The sequence below is a fragment of the Amblyomma maculatum genome, chromosome 9, assembly GCF_055883805.1.
Source record: "Amblyomma maculatum isolate TAMU_Amacu chromosome 9, ASM5588380v1, whole genome shotgun sequence".
Taxonomy (NCBI): domain Eukaryota; kingdom Metazoa; phylum Arthropoda; class Arachnida; order Ixodida; family Ixodidae; genus Amblyomma; species Amblyomma maculatum.
The window spans coordinates 16,631,108-16,645,843 of record NC_139352.1 but is presented as its reverse complement, the minus strand read 5'-3'; the positions used below and the strand labels follow the sequence as shown (position 1 = coordinate 16,645,843).

Sequence of the window (14,736 nt, the reverse complement as noted above, 5' to 3'; positions counted from 1 at the left end):
GTCACCTTATTTCTCATGAACCACTTACTGATTTGCTGCTTGTAGCTGGCCTGATAATATTATGTTTTCGCTTAAGATGTTGCGGCTAGTACAACAGTGGCAGCTGTGTACATACACAGCTGCCACTTTGCAGCCATCCAGGCCATAGAATATTTGGGGAGCTTTTGGTTTTCTTCTTTGGGCGATCATTTCGCCCGATTGGCAGTCATGCAAGATGTGCACAATGTTAACAACCCTAGCCTACTTGAGCCTTATACCCAGTATTTCAAGAATAAATGTATCAGTGCTCAGCAATATCGCCTAAAGAGTTACAATTGCGGCTTTTGCTCACAGCAAACTGCCTGTGCTTATCTGGGGAAATAGAACGCAACTCATAATCATATCTACCCTACCTTAAAGGAAGTTCGTACTTCAGTGGCAGTGAATCCTGGTGAGTTATTATCTTAAGGCCAGAGCATTATATTTCTCTTCAAGACAAAATCCGTTGGCATAGTTGTAGGCGTCAAGGGAGAAGGTACCAAAAGTTGAAAGGTCTTAGAAGCCGTAGGCCAAGAAGTGGAGACGAAAATGACTGCATCAGCTTGTGAGCCAAAACTTTTGCTTACAGTGCCCTTCAGGGGCGGATTTTTTGTATTGTAGTGGATTAAGAGTGCATTGCGCTGAATTAAGTTTTTGTTAATGTTAATTAAGTTTAATTAAGTGGACTTCGACTGATTAAGCTTAATTACGGTGGTGTCTGGTCGGTTTCGGTCATTAACAGTAAATTACACTACTTTAGGTTGTAGTAGCTAGGGTTCATTATTATAGAATGAGTTGGATTGCGGTTGATGAGGGCAATGCAAGGAATTAATAGTGAGTTACGTAAGATTCAGTTGGTATAGAGCGGAATATATTAAAGACCGGTTGCGGCATAGTAAAGGTAAATTGTGAGTAGGCTGCGGTACAATAAGGATGATTTACGTTGGATTAGGACGGGTTACAATGGTATGAGGCGGATTAAGTTGGATTGGATTTACTGCAGTACATTAAGGGTATACAGCAGTGGATTAAATTTGGCTACCTTGTTTTAAGTCGTTATATGGTGTATTACCTCGGACTGAATTATAATGCACTAGGTTGAGGGTAAAGTCTTAAGATTTATGATGAATTAAGAAAGAATTACGTTCAGTTATGGTGTATTGCGGTATAATCACGAAAATCCAGGTTCAATATGGTGAATCGTTGATAACTAAGCAATGTTGCAGATTCGATCAGATTAGGTAGGTAGATGTGGAATAAACTGTATTATTATTGATTACGTTGGATTAAAAAGAAGTTAAAGTTTTGTCATACACGTAAGCAGTCAAGTGTTTCTGCCGCATTTCTTAGCGAACCTTACTGCTACTGCCAACATAAGGCAAACACCAAAGTGCGCGAGGTATATAAAGCGAGATGGCTTGTAGGACCTCTAAAAGTTTTCTAAACGAACGAGCACGTTGTAACTGCACAATGCATTACATTCAACCGTAGATACTGCTGATTATAGCATTACTGTATTTGCGTCGAATGACGTAAGCTCATTTGCTGTTCATTTCTTCTTCTGATCCTAGGTCAAGTCGTCCTATCGGCAAAGATTGGCGACAGCACTATCGAGAATCTCACCGATCCTTTGGTCTACTCTTACCCGACGTACAGCGCTGAAAGATACACCTGTGCTTTCTGGGACGATCAACGTGAGTACATGTGTAGCCAGAGATACCTGCTGTCAGTTTTTATATTTCTTCATAATGCCTAAAAAAGAAATACGACATTTTGGAAGGAGATATTGCGGTTTTGAAGTATACGACGTGTTTTGTAAGCTTAGCACGAAAGCATAGGTCCGAAGTCAATTATGAAAATTAAGAACTCTGTGAATGTCTGGAAGCGCTTCCCTTGTGGCATGTTTTTTCAGCCTTGTGCTGAGCAGCGCAACTCCGTTTGAAAACCTATTATCCAAACAATCTTGTTGCAACTGGCGTGCAGTATTCAGCGCACTCAATGCAAAGTAAACTATAAGAGACTTCGCGGTCAAACCACAAGAATTGGTTCCAACCGCGGGGAATGCAGTTACATTATTTGACATCGTGCGACAACTTGTCACTCCTTTTTTACGTCCTTCTCAAGCAACAGCTGAAGGATTCGACCCCGCTGCATCGTACACATCCTCCGAGCCCAATAACCGCTGATATTGAAGGCGTCAAGGCTTTGTTCTTTTGAATTGCACCATATTTATGGAAGTTTCACACTTTCGAAAGCACAACAAAGTATGAGCAATCAAAAGGGTTAATACGGCTCGCAGTTCTGAACTACAGTCTAAAGACAGCAATAGTCTGAGGAAAGAAAAAATTCTAGGAGTCACTCAAACCTTCTTAGGTGCATAGTGCGGAAGCATTTCTTTTACTGCTGTCGATTATTTTGATGCATATTTGTTTCTTTGTGTCTTTGCCGTTTTAGCGCTGTAAACCAAGGCTTTTTTGAAGCTTATTTGCTGCTCCCTGGCGAGAGCCGCACGTGAGAGCTGTGCTCTGGTCTTCTGTGCCAACCTCGCTAGATGTCGCCGCCACGCATATGTGTAATGGGAGATTCATTGTCTGATTTCTTTTGAATTTTGTATGCGCAGGTTTCTAAACGCATTCGTTGCTCTTCATGTCCTGTATTCGGGGTCAGCTTTTTAAAATGTTTGTTCATTTCATCTTTTTTCTATTACTGCCACTTTTTTCCTTTCCCTTTGCGCCCTCCAGTGTCGTTACGATTTATAAGGAGAATTACGAACTCGCTGCCGCGGGGGCGGCGTGGAGTAGAGGTTCGCGCTCGGCTTGGGAACGGAAGGATGATGGTTCGACTCCTGCCGGTGACACGATTTTTTCTTAAGTGCTTGACTGTGCAGACACGCTTTGTCCATAGGATCCGAAGACAGGCTCTGTAAACTCCACTCAATGTTATATGAGGAACGCCTGAGGAAACGAACAGTAACAGGTGGGCAGCTAAAGTATTTAAATACCTGTACCTAAAAAGCGTCGACTCACAAAGGAGGAAAAGAACTAGGAAACTAACCAGTAAGCATGCTGGTCAGGAGCACGAATAAAGAGCGTTAAGCAACAGGTGAAAAACACAGAAGGTAAAAATTGGATATATTCGATGGAAAATAAACAGAGTGTGGAACTATACCGAAAGTGGAAAAGGCAGAGCAGGAAGGAAGCTTTCTTTGATAACTCAAGAGGCAGTGCCCTACTTTTTGAACCTAGATCAGGGTGCCTTAGAGCACGCAGCTACAAAAAGAAATTTAACCAAGATGACACATGTGCAGTATGTGGTAAATCCATAGAAACAATTGAACATCTTGTACTCGTATGTGATGGAATCCATCCAGATGTCAATGCAGGCGCAGTTACTCTTCCTGAGATCCTAAGATTTAAAAATACCAGTGGTCGAGTGAATTAATCTGCGGTGGAAGCTAGCAAAATGCGATTGGAAGATTGGTGGCTTAAAATCAGAAAAGTGACATAATGTTATTAATGTAGAAATAAAGAATGAATAACTGTAATGATAATATAGTTAACCAATCTAAAACAATAATTAAGATATAGGGAGAAAAATGAGCATGATGGCTACTGCTACCACCCCATTTCAAAGGGGACTCTCCTATATTCCATCCATATATCCAACGGCAAAAAAATTACTTCACATTAAGAGCTTGCCCTTCCTCGTTCCTTCACAAACACTTTCTTTTTCTCTGAACTGCTGGACTGCACAGTTTACCACATGCACAATAAATTAGCCAGCACGCAAGTTTTACTGGCCCTTCTTTTTGCAGGAAATGAATGGTCCACTGCTGGAATTACGACCAACCAATCGGGGAATGTGACCGTATGCAGCTCGACGCACATGACTGCGTTCTCGCTGTTTCTGGTACGACCTCATATTCATAAGTGTGGATATATCGCTCCCATTCGGCTTCATTGTATGATTCGTTAGCCCCAGAAGTGTTAGCGATAAGGTGTGATAGAGGGGGGTGGCGATGCGAAATACCTCGGAAGAAAAGTTTTCGGCAAGCGCTGAAAAAAGCCCGTAATGATACTATTGACTAAACACGAAAAGAAAAGCTTGCCGGATTGTCAGTTACTCTGTCGTCGGAGAGAATGGCTGGCGCGTCCAAAATCAAGCGTTTTTTTTTTTCTTTTTTTTTTCTTTTTGTCTGGGGTAACCACGATTACGCTGGTCTCATCATGGCGTAATGAAAGGACACAGTGCACGAGGAACCAATTCAGAGAGGTGTATAATCCTTTGCGCTGAATCTTGGCGAGCCCTGACAGCAATTTGTCCAAGGCAGCTTATACAGTTTTCCACGCGCGTCTGTGAATCAGTATTAAAGAGAAACAAAGTTACACTGAATGCCCATTTTTGCGTGCATAACTGTGTAATTAACAGCTTGTTTCGCGAAGCGCTGCTTTAGAATGCTGTATTCCCTTTTTCAAAAACAAAATAACAGTGAAATTATCTTGGCATACCTATAGCCTTTTTCTGCGGATAGTGAACTACCGCGAGCAACTATCAGCCAACCAATACCAACACTACGCTAACCAAACTGTGGTGACATAGAAACACTCGTATTTCTCACGCAGGCAAACACAACTTTATTAAGGTGTTAAAAGTGAACTGCAAATTAAGCCTAAATCTTATTTCTTATGCCTTTTTAGTAGAAAGTGAAAACCAAGGCTTAAGTAACTTATGCCCCTGAAAAGGATGATTCATTGACCTAACGGCATATCTCTCACGCCTAGGGAAACATACGAAATGCGACTAGGTTTTAATTAAACGATGGCATCTCGCATCACATAGAAAACAATGCAACAAACGTAGCCTGAACCGTATTTGGTGCTATATTTAGAAAAACATATTTTGATAAAGGTCAGCAGCGGGACTTAAACAATTTTGCTCCCCTTAAAAGTTATTTCACTAACCTATCAGAAGAGTTTCGTCGACAAAAAGGTCGCTTGAAGTGTGACGCAGTTTTTATTGAATTTTGCCACCTCGCATTCATGCAAAATTACGAAAACACATTCTAATGGCTTTGAGCATAATTTTAGAAAGTGTAAACCTTCGTGGCGATAAAGTCACTGTGTATCGAGACTTTGACCTAAATATCTGCTTAACGTTTGAAAGCATAACGTGCTAGTTCCATCTGCTACGCATCGGTGAGTCAAGGGTGCATAGCATACCTGGCACGACACATGGTTCCAGCTTGATGTACAGAGCACATACCAGCGAAGAGTACAGAAACTGCGCGTAAAAGTGGACGCTTACTGTCCAGAATCGCGAAATTTATTTTCCGAACTGCATTTTGTAAAGCTCTGATATTCCGAACTGCATTTTGCCAAGCTCTGATATTAGGACGTTTTCATTATTTTTCCTCCGGTAGGGTCCATCTCCAGGAATTTCGTCCGCCCCTCATCACTTCCGGATCCTTTCACTCATGTCATACATCGGATGCCTTGTGTCAGTCGTCGCTCTGTTCTTCACCATACTGACCTACGCTCTTCATAGGTTAGCCTGTTCTATGACTATTGAAATTTATCTTCTATAAATGTGATGCGGTAGGTCATCTTACTGTATGTCTACCTTCTTTTGTGTCCGTCAAGGATTGCTTTGCATTCATTATTGCGGCCTGCGTCAACTTTTACTGTCTGTTTGCAGTTATTTAAAAGTGCAGAAAGCGTCGTGAAACAATAGATCATTTGGCTCCAGAAAAGTGAAAATGAACATTCTGCTTAGTGACCATACTATCTAAGCGAAGAAATAAACGTAAACAAAAATAATTTCAGGTGAAGTTTTTTCCTATTCATGCACCGACAAAACAACGTTGAAGGTAATAGAGACGTCTACAGTCGAGCTCGTCAGGCTGCGAGTGAAAATAAATTGAAAACCAGAGGAACACAAAATCTTTAGCTGGCACCCAGCGTCTCTATTCCAGCCCTAAAAAGATGACCGTTTGATCGAAAACATACGCAATATCTAACTACGCGCAAATTATTTCATCAAATAAGAACAAATCGACTAAATTATCTAAGATCATTTATTACATAACAGCTTGTTACATTATTAAAAAAAACTGGATCGCAGACATCGTACGCAATAGTCTAACGTCGAACACAATACAGCAATACAGATATCGCATCAGCGGCGGTTGATTGTTATTTCTGTGCATTTCATTCCCATCCGATGCGCGCTTTCAAACCTTCGACAGGAAAAATACTTTTGCGCATGTTTCTAGTGTTTTAATAGTGGATTCTACAAAATATTTTACAGTTTACATTGGTCTCATGGCGGTTCTGTGTGTATGCACATGTGTATACCTAAGCAATTGTTGCGGTTCAAAAATATTCTAGGTCAGACACAGGCACTTTACAAGTGCTTGTTTTTAAGCAAACTGCGGAACGTTTTACCGTCTCTCCAGCTCACGCAACAGTTATTGCAAGCAGTCACACCACTCAGGGTAAGAATTCTTGTCTTGGGAGTGTCAGTGCATGTTTTTCGATGCCAGGAACATACAGCACTAACGTCAAGTAGTGGCTATTCAATATCAAGGGGAATTAACTAAAATTAGTTTCATTATGAGCAGGCTTACTAGTCTAATCAGAGATTTCTGAACAGCTTTAAGAAAACAAATGAACTTCTACAAAACTCCAGGCGCTTCGGGCAGATTCGCAAACTGATATCTTGGTGTCGTGTGTCGTGACTCTACCGGAACTACTTGACATTTTGTGAGCACACTTATGCTAATGGTAACGTAGTATGCAAACACGGAGAATAAGCCAACTTTATTTCTAGTGCCTACAAAGTTTTTGTATACCAGAAATGTTCGCACCTTAAGGGCCTTACGCAATGCAGTAAGAGGCTATTTTTTTTTTCAAACTTAATTCGACTTTCAGGCCAAGAGTTATTCATCATTTCACTGCCACTGCCCAGAAAACTCCTGAGACCCCACACGCACACCCCTAGCTACTCCTGAGTATACTCACATTGCCACCTTAGCTCACTTATCACCTGTCCCGAAACCTCGTGTAGACAGAAATACTGTGGGTATGCGTCACGCTGCCTTTAGAGAGGCCACATGAACACATAAAACTCTTTGAGCAAATTTTAGACAACGGATAGAGCAGATGTTTCTATATCTACATCATCGTTCTCATCATCACCGCATCGCTTCATTGGTGTCTTGGGAGCGCATCAGTGGCAAATCAGCAAGCGAAGTGCCTCCGTGCCTTGACCGAGGAAATAATTCAGGAACTGTTAATGATTTTGTAGTCAGATAAAAGTAACAATGAAGCAGCTCAACTAACCGGTTTGTTGAGTAAAGACAGCTCGGAAGAGCCCTTGCCATTCAAGAATGCGAGGACGAAAGGGAATCCCAACGAGCGGAATAAGAATTGTGTGGATGTCACGCAGAGCATGGTAGTTAATGTATTAGTAACATATACTTTCCACCGAGATAGCACACAAAATGCAAAACGACGAGCACGGCCAACATGCCAAGAAACTTGGCAGGGACTGAGTAACAGTCAGAGCAGTCACAATCTAACGCTAACAGCGATTTTCTATTTCGCTCCAGCCAACATGTAATTAGTTTCATCACTCTGTTGCATCGATGCTGTCGTTGCGCAGGTCATTGAACAAGGACCGGTCGGGCAAGATCCTGCTCAACTTGTGTTCGGCCATGCTGCTGCTGAACGCTGCCTTCGTGGTGGGCTGTCTACACGAGCGCTTCCGCAAACTGGACGTGTGTCTAGGTTCGGCTGTGGCCACCCATTACTCCCTGCTGGCCTGCCTCGCCTGGATGGGAGTCGAGGCCACGAATATGTATCAGATGCTCGTGCATGAGTTCCCTTCTGCCGAGACGTGCTTCATGCTCAAACGCCTTCTCATTGCCTGGGGTAAGAGTGCCGCTGACGTTGAACGTTGGCTATTGCTCAGCTGCATCTTCAATGGCGTCGCAGGGTGGTTCCTTCGAATAGATATTTAGCCAGTCAAAAAAATCTACAGGCTTTCTTTTTTTTTTTTTGCCACCACAGAACCTTTGTGTGGCTTTTGACAGTGGTCGAGTCTGTAGTCGCAACAGAACTCTCTGTAGTACCATCAAAATTTTATGTAGTTAGGACAGAAAAGTGTAATGGAACCATGGACTACAGAGAAGTACTACAGAAAAACTACAGAACTACAAAAATACTACAGTATTCTGCTGCGTGGCTCATCATGTACAAAAAGATACAATGGAAAAGTCTGGCATTATGACAGAACTACAGATTATTTTTTTCTTTTCTGACTCGGTAGTGCAGTCCGTATACGCCTTCGCAGTATCTACGCATTAATCTGATTCAGTTTTATTACAGAGAGTGATATTATGAAGACTTACCCGAATCATCATTATCATCATCATCAGCCTGACTATACCCACTGCAGGGCGAAGGCCTCTCCCATATTTCTCCCCTTAACCCGGTTCTGTGCTAGCTGCATCCACTTGACCCCTGCGAACTTCATCCGCCCACCTAACTTTCTGCCGCCCCCTGCTACGCTTTCCTTCGCTTGGAATCCAGTTTGTTACCCTAAGCGACCATCGGTTATCCTCTCTTCGCACTACATGTCCTGCCCATGCCCATTTCTTCTTCTTCATTTCCACTAGAATGTCGGTAACTTGAGTTGTTTCTCTGACCCGCTCTGCACGCTTCCTATCTCTTAATGTTATCCCTACCATTTTTCGTTCAATAGCCCTCTGGGTTGTCCTCAACTTAAGTAGAACTCTCTTGGTTAGCCTCCACGTTTCAGCCACATAGGTGAGTACAGGCAAGATGCAACTGTTGTATACTTTCCTCTCGAGCGATACCGGTAAGCTGCTAGTCATAATCTGCGAGTACTTGCCAAATGCGCTCCGTCCCAATCTTGTTCTTCTTGTTATTTCCTTCTCATGGTCCGGATCTGCGGTTACTACCTGTCCTAAGTAGACATATTCGCCTACTACTTCCAGTATTTCGCTACCTAATGTAAACTGCTGTTCCTTCCCGAGGCTGTTGAACATTACCTTAGTCTTCTGCATATTGATTTTTAAGCCTACCTTTCTACTTTTCCTGTCTAGGTCATCAATCATTATTTGCAGTTCATCCCCCGAGTTGTTTAGCAAGGCAAAGTCATCAGCAAATCGCAGATTGCTGAGGTATTCTCCATCTACACTTATCCCTAACTGCTCCCATTTCAAGTCTCTGAATACTTCCTCTAAACATGCTGTGAATAGTACTGGGGAGATTGTGTCTCCTTGCCTAACACCTTACTTTATGGGAATTTTGGTACTTTCTTTATGCAGAACTATGGTTGCTGTGCAGCCACTATATATATCTTCCAGCAGTTTCACGTACGGCTCGTCTACCCCCTGATTTCGCAATGCCTGCATCACCGCCGAGGTTTCAACTGAGTCAAATGCTTTTTCGTAATCAATGAATGCTATGTATAAGGGCTGGTTATATTCCGAGCATTTTTCTATCACCTGATTGATGGTATGGATATGATCGATAGTAGAGTACCGTTTCCGAAACCCTGCTTGGTCCTTTGCATTATTGCAGTCTAAGGTTGTCATGATTCTATTAGCGATTACCTTAGTAAATACCTTATACTTAACAGACAGTAAGATGATTGGTCTGTAATTTTTAAGGTCCTTAGAGTCCCCTTTCTTGTGAATGAGGATAATGTTTGCATTCTTCCATGGTTACAGTACCGTCGATGACACCAGGCACTGCATATACAGGGTGGCCAGTTTTTCTAGCACGATATCCCCCCCCGTCCTTCAGCAAATCTGTAGTTATGTGATCCTCTCCAGCTGATTTCCCCCTTTTCATAGTTTCTAATACTTTCTTACCCGAATACTTAATCTTACCCGAATACTTACCCGAATACCCGAATTACCTGAATACTTAAGCGTATAATACTATTAACATTCCGTGGAATCACGGTTAATCCATGTACGCGTCGCCGCGTTACTCGCGCACGTGACCGTGCGCCAGTTGTGACCGTTGCGGTATAGCCAAGGTTGCCACAAAGTATACAGGTGAAATATTTTGCTGTATGTCTCAACCACTGTCGAAAAACTAGGGGTAGCACGACGAAGCTTTGGCTGAGTCTATCGCGTTACCCAGCAGCGTGTAAACACTACGCACTTTTAGTGCGCCAAATCCAAGGTGACGTTTTTGACCTCAATACTGGCTTGACAACAGCTAAGCAAGTTACTGCAGCAAAACGAGATTAACTTCAACGGCACTTGCGGCCCAAAGGCTGACAGAATAATTATATCGAGCAGCATACTTGGGCAACCAATCTACGCTGCACTGAAATGCTCTGAAATGTTAGCCAGCATCAGACCACTGTTGAATATAAAGCCACGAATTCGTAACTTTAAATCACAGCTCTGCATGTCAGCGCTAAAATCCTGTATGAAATAGGCACTTTTATGCCTTTTTCAACCCGGTTTCAAGACAACTCTGAACCAGCCACAGCGGATAGTGGTTAGCGCGCCCTACTGCTGATCCTAAGTAAGCGGGTTCCACCCTTGCCGCGACAGCAGCATTTCGAGGCAGGCATAACGCACGCCGTCCCTTTACTATATGACGTCACTGCAAGGAGACAAGCCTCAAGCAGTCGAAATTTTTTCATTCAGATCCTCTAATTATGGCGTTCCTCATATCCAACGTCTCCTTTGTTCGTTAAAACCATCATTGCATTCCATACGTACACCATAACATATCATGTCATTGCGTAATTTACCATATCATAGCGACCTCTACAGACGCATACATTATGTCTGCACTACTGCAGCTACTTATTTCTCGATCATTTCAAGCTCATCAAGGAAAATACAAATGCCATCACGAAATGGGAAAAGCCTGCAGAAAAGGCTTGCTCTCTACTCGTGGAGAAAATTTGGTATGACAGCAGTATGGTCAAAGTTTCATTTTTCTTTAAACGGCGGAGAATTTCCGGACGAACAGACCGTTTTTACGACTTTGGACCGACTTTCTTTTCAAAGGCTGTAGTGTCTTTCATCAGTATATTTTTTAATTCCAGGTATCCCAGCCGTTGTTGTTGGAACTTGCATAGTTATAGACCCGGAACCTTACAGGGATCAAAATGGCCAGTAAGTATCCTTGCACAATAAATATCTGTCTATCTTTGTCGAGCGAGAAGTATTAATCTAAAATAAGTTGTTTTAACTTGTAGTAATTTTTCTTCACTCAATAAATACACACTGGTTGTGCTGCTGTTATTACGAATACATGAAACCTTCATTTATAGCTCTTTTGAATCTCGTCAAAAGCTAACGTAAAAGTTAATAAGTGCGCCTATTCGGTTTTCTTTTTTTTTCTTTTCAGCTGCATCTTGTCTTCTAGAAACCCACTCATCTATTATGTTGCTTTCCTGGGCGTCTCCTGCTTCATCCTGTTCGTAAACCTGCTCGTATTCATCGTGGTGATGCGAGTCTTGATCAAGCCACCTACTAAAAGTGTCAACCAAACATCCCCGTTTATGCCTGACATAACAAGCAGCCCGGCGGTTACCGCGGTCCAAGTTCGCGGCGCATTCGTCGTTATGATTTTGCTTGGTGTGACGTGGATACTCGGCGCGTACGCCATGGACAAAGCAAGTATCATGTTTCAGTACGTCTTCTGTGTGGGCAACTCGATGCAGGGGCTTCTTGTTTTCGTGGTGCGAGTTTTACAGCATCCTGAAGCCCGTGCCGCCTGGGCTCAGCTCGTCACCACGGGAACTTTCAAGAAGCACCACGGACGTGCACAGCAGACAGAGTCCTGGTGCGCGAAATCCAACCCAAAGCAGAACAGTCACTCGTACATGGTGCGCGTCACGTCCACCAACACTGACAGCGCGAGCACCATTGTCTTCAACAGCAGCATCTGGAACAAGGGAAGAGGTGGCAGTACCGCCGGTCCGGATGACGTCAAACGCTGCCGCACTAGACTGTCCCGTTTCCCAGGAGTCGGCAGCATGCTGAAGAATTGCAATCTGCGAAAAGACGACAAGAAATACAATGTTGGCGAACAGTTCAGGAAGGAAAAGTCATCAAAGCTGGTAATGTGATTACGAATACATTTTGAAAGATAAAGTACAATCTGTCGCCAATATTTCAGCTGCAAAATATGCATGATAAACTATAACAGCCCCCCTTCATTTATATATACATAAGTAAATCTTCATGTTAGTCAGGCTGGCTAATACAAGCGCATTACAAACGTAGCAAACTAATGCAGCAAATGAATTTATTGTGATTTTCTAACCTTGATCTGACCTTTAAATGCATCCGTCTGTTGCCTGCACTCTTTCGGCATCCGTTATTTAACGCAGATTGCGTCCAAAACACGCTCATAGCACAGAGTGTAGGAAAACAGGTCAATGCACTTGACTACTCTTGATGGTATTTCTGAACACATCTTAGTAGTTAAAAGGTTGACCTACCTTGCAATATTGATGCCCAACTTGTGGGGAGAGGAGTCTTTTAATGTTTCATCCGATGGTTCACCTAATTGGCACGCATCTTGGCTTAAAAGCGCTGTTTCCTCGTGATTGCGCCCGTTAAGAACGCGTGCTCGCGATCCTGCAGGCGGTGGCCACGCTTCACCTTGCAATTATTCTTCAAACACCCAAGGCCACAAGATGAGCCGATTAAAACTTCAGGGTGGCTACTCCGAACGCTCACTCTCTGCATGAGGTTTCGCTGATAGAGGGCACTGCGAAAAAGTTTATCCACCGCTGGAGTGTTCCGTTTTATTTGAGGTGTGCATCTGTATTCAATTATTGTACACTCTGCCCAAATAATCGTTCAGTTATTTTTCATTAAAAAAATTTAATGTTTGAAACGCAGTGTCCCATCACTTTTATAGCCTTGAACTGGTGTTGGTATCTCTTCTACACAGGCAACCGGCGAAGGACAGGATGCAAAGGAAAATCACAAGGAGTTCTACTCCTCTCAAGACCAAGTCTCAGCTCTCGTTCCCGACCTCTACGCTGGCCAGGAACAACAGATCGTGAAGAGCCGCAGCCTTGACCCGTCTGACTCACTCAAATACATCGGGGACGAGCCGCAAAGTTCGGCCATGCTCGGTTTTGCTAATGACCAAAAAGCGCACATCCTTTTCGCCTACGCCGGGGGAGAGACAGCTCCCGTACGAATCAACGGCATCGTCCACTCTTCCGCACACCATCCAAACGTCGAGTCATTTAGCACTTTCCGGAGACTCTCGCCAGTGCCCAGCATTCCCAAGATTCCAGAGCTACCGCAGTCGTGGAACACTTTGGCGACCGCAGCGATGGAATCACAGAGCGTGGCCGTTTTGGACCACGGGCCGAACCGAAGCAGCGCATTAACAGAGGCCGCGGAAGAGACGTCATTCCTGATAGCGAATGGAGGTAGCACAATGGTAGGGCATTGATGAATACGATATCACAAGACACGAATGATCACCGATTCAAAGACAGAGTGCCTCTGAGCATTCATGGTTCCCCCTCAGAAAAGTACGGCACTGTGTCCGCGATTGTGGCAAGGATGAATCCCTACTACAGCTCAGCACTTTGCGAGAAGCAGTGACCAACTGCTGACCGCTCACCAGAAAGCGCTCCAAGAGTGCGTGGAATGGTGTTTTCATCTAACGTGGTGGCGTGCTCTTGACGAGCTGCCACTCTCCTGAAAACCGTGATCTCAATGTGATGAAGTTGAATGACCGGCAAACGGGGATGAACAACTTCGTGTCATGGTTTCGCGTTCGTCGGCGTTTCATCTTGAACCTGCCAAAGACGGCGGACTAAAATACGGCGCTGCACGTTTCGAACTCCGAGCTGTGTCACTGTGCACTGCACACGTTCCTAGTTCCTGGTCACTGTAAACTCATATCTGTATTTCAATTCGCATTGCTTACAAGACAAATCAGACTGAGGGCCGTTTTACCAGAACATGGTTGTTTTTGTTTAATTCCTTTTTGTTCTACCACCCCTCCCGCGCAGAGTTGTTTCGAGTGTTACAACAGCACGATTTATTATGACTGACTTCAGGACAAGATTTGTCTCCTAATAATTATACATTGTTGAGTGAAATATATATTGTGGAATCACATCAATTTCAATTTTCTCAAAACGCGATGCAGGGGTCTTGACAGGTTGAAGAAGGCCGGCCGGTTTCATGATGCTTCGCTTCAGACTTAGATTGAAAAATTCCAGTTGGATTTAGCTGGTTTTGGTTGGTTTCAAATGGTCCCAGCTGGTAGGTAACTAGCATTAGCTGTTTGCAGTTGGCTTCCAGCTGGGAGTCTGTTGGTCTCAGTTGGTGGTGAAATGGAACGAATTGGTCCCAGTTAGCTCCCAACTGGGAGTTAGCTGGTCCCAGCTGGTAATCTACTGGTTTCAGTTGCCTTCCAACAGGGAGTTAATTGGGCCCATTTCGCGGTCAAGGAAACCAATGAGTTTCATTTGGCATTCAGTTGGGGTTGTTATTTGCGTATCTTATTATTCACAGCGCAATCAGCGAAAGCTACAATATTATCAGCAAACGAGTATTTAAAATTAATTTAATCGTTATTGCGTTGCCATAAGCAACATAACGTGATGTAAAATGACAGAAGATTGCGAGAGAACTAGTTGCGTATGCATTAAACAGCACTGGCAATAACATGGCAG

General features: G+C 43.4%; 1 protein-coding gene across 1 annotated transcript in view; it reads left to right on the top strand.

The window, feature by feature from the left end:
* The window catches only part of LOC146178434 (uncharacterized), a 93,781-nt gene extending 80,282 nt beyond the window's left edge, over positions 1-13,499 (top strand). The window contains exons 13-19 of the mRNA XM_084579969.1: positions 1,590-1,712; positions 3,833-3,927; positions 5,438-5,562; positions 7,681-7,949; positions 11,122-11,191; positions 11,427-12,141; positions 12,984-13,499. Coding sequence (XP_084436095.1) covers positions 1,590-1,712; positions 3,833-3,927; positions 5,438-5,562; positions 7,681-7,949; positions 11,122-11,191; positions 11,427-12,141; positions 12,984-13,499 — 1,913 coding nt within the window. The remainder of the gene's footprint in view (positions 1-1,589; positions 1,713-3,832; positions 3,928-5,437; positions 5,563-7,680; positions 7,950-11,121; positions 11,192-11,426; positions 12,142-12,983) is intronic.
* The last annotated feature ends 1,237 nt before the right edge of the window (positions 13,500-14,736 follow it).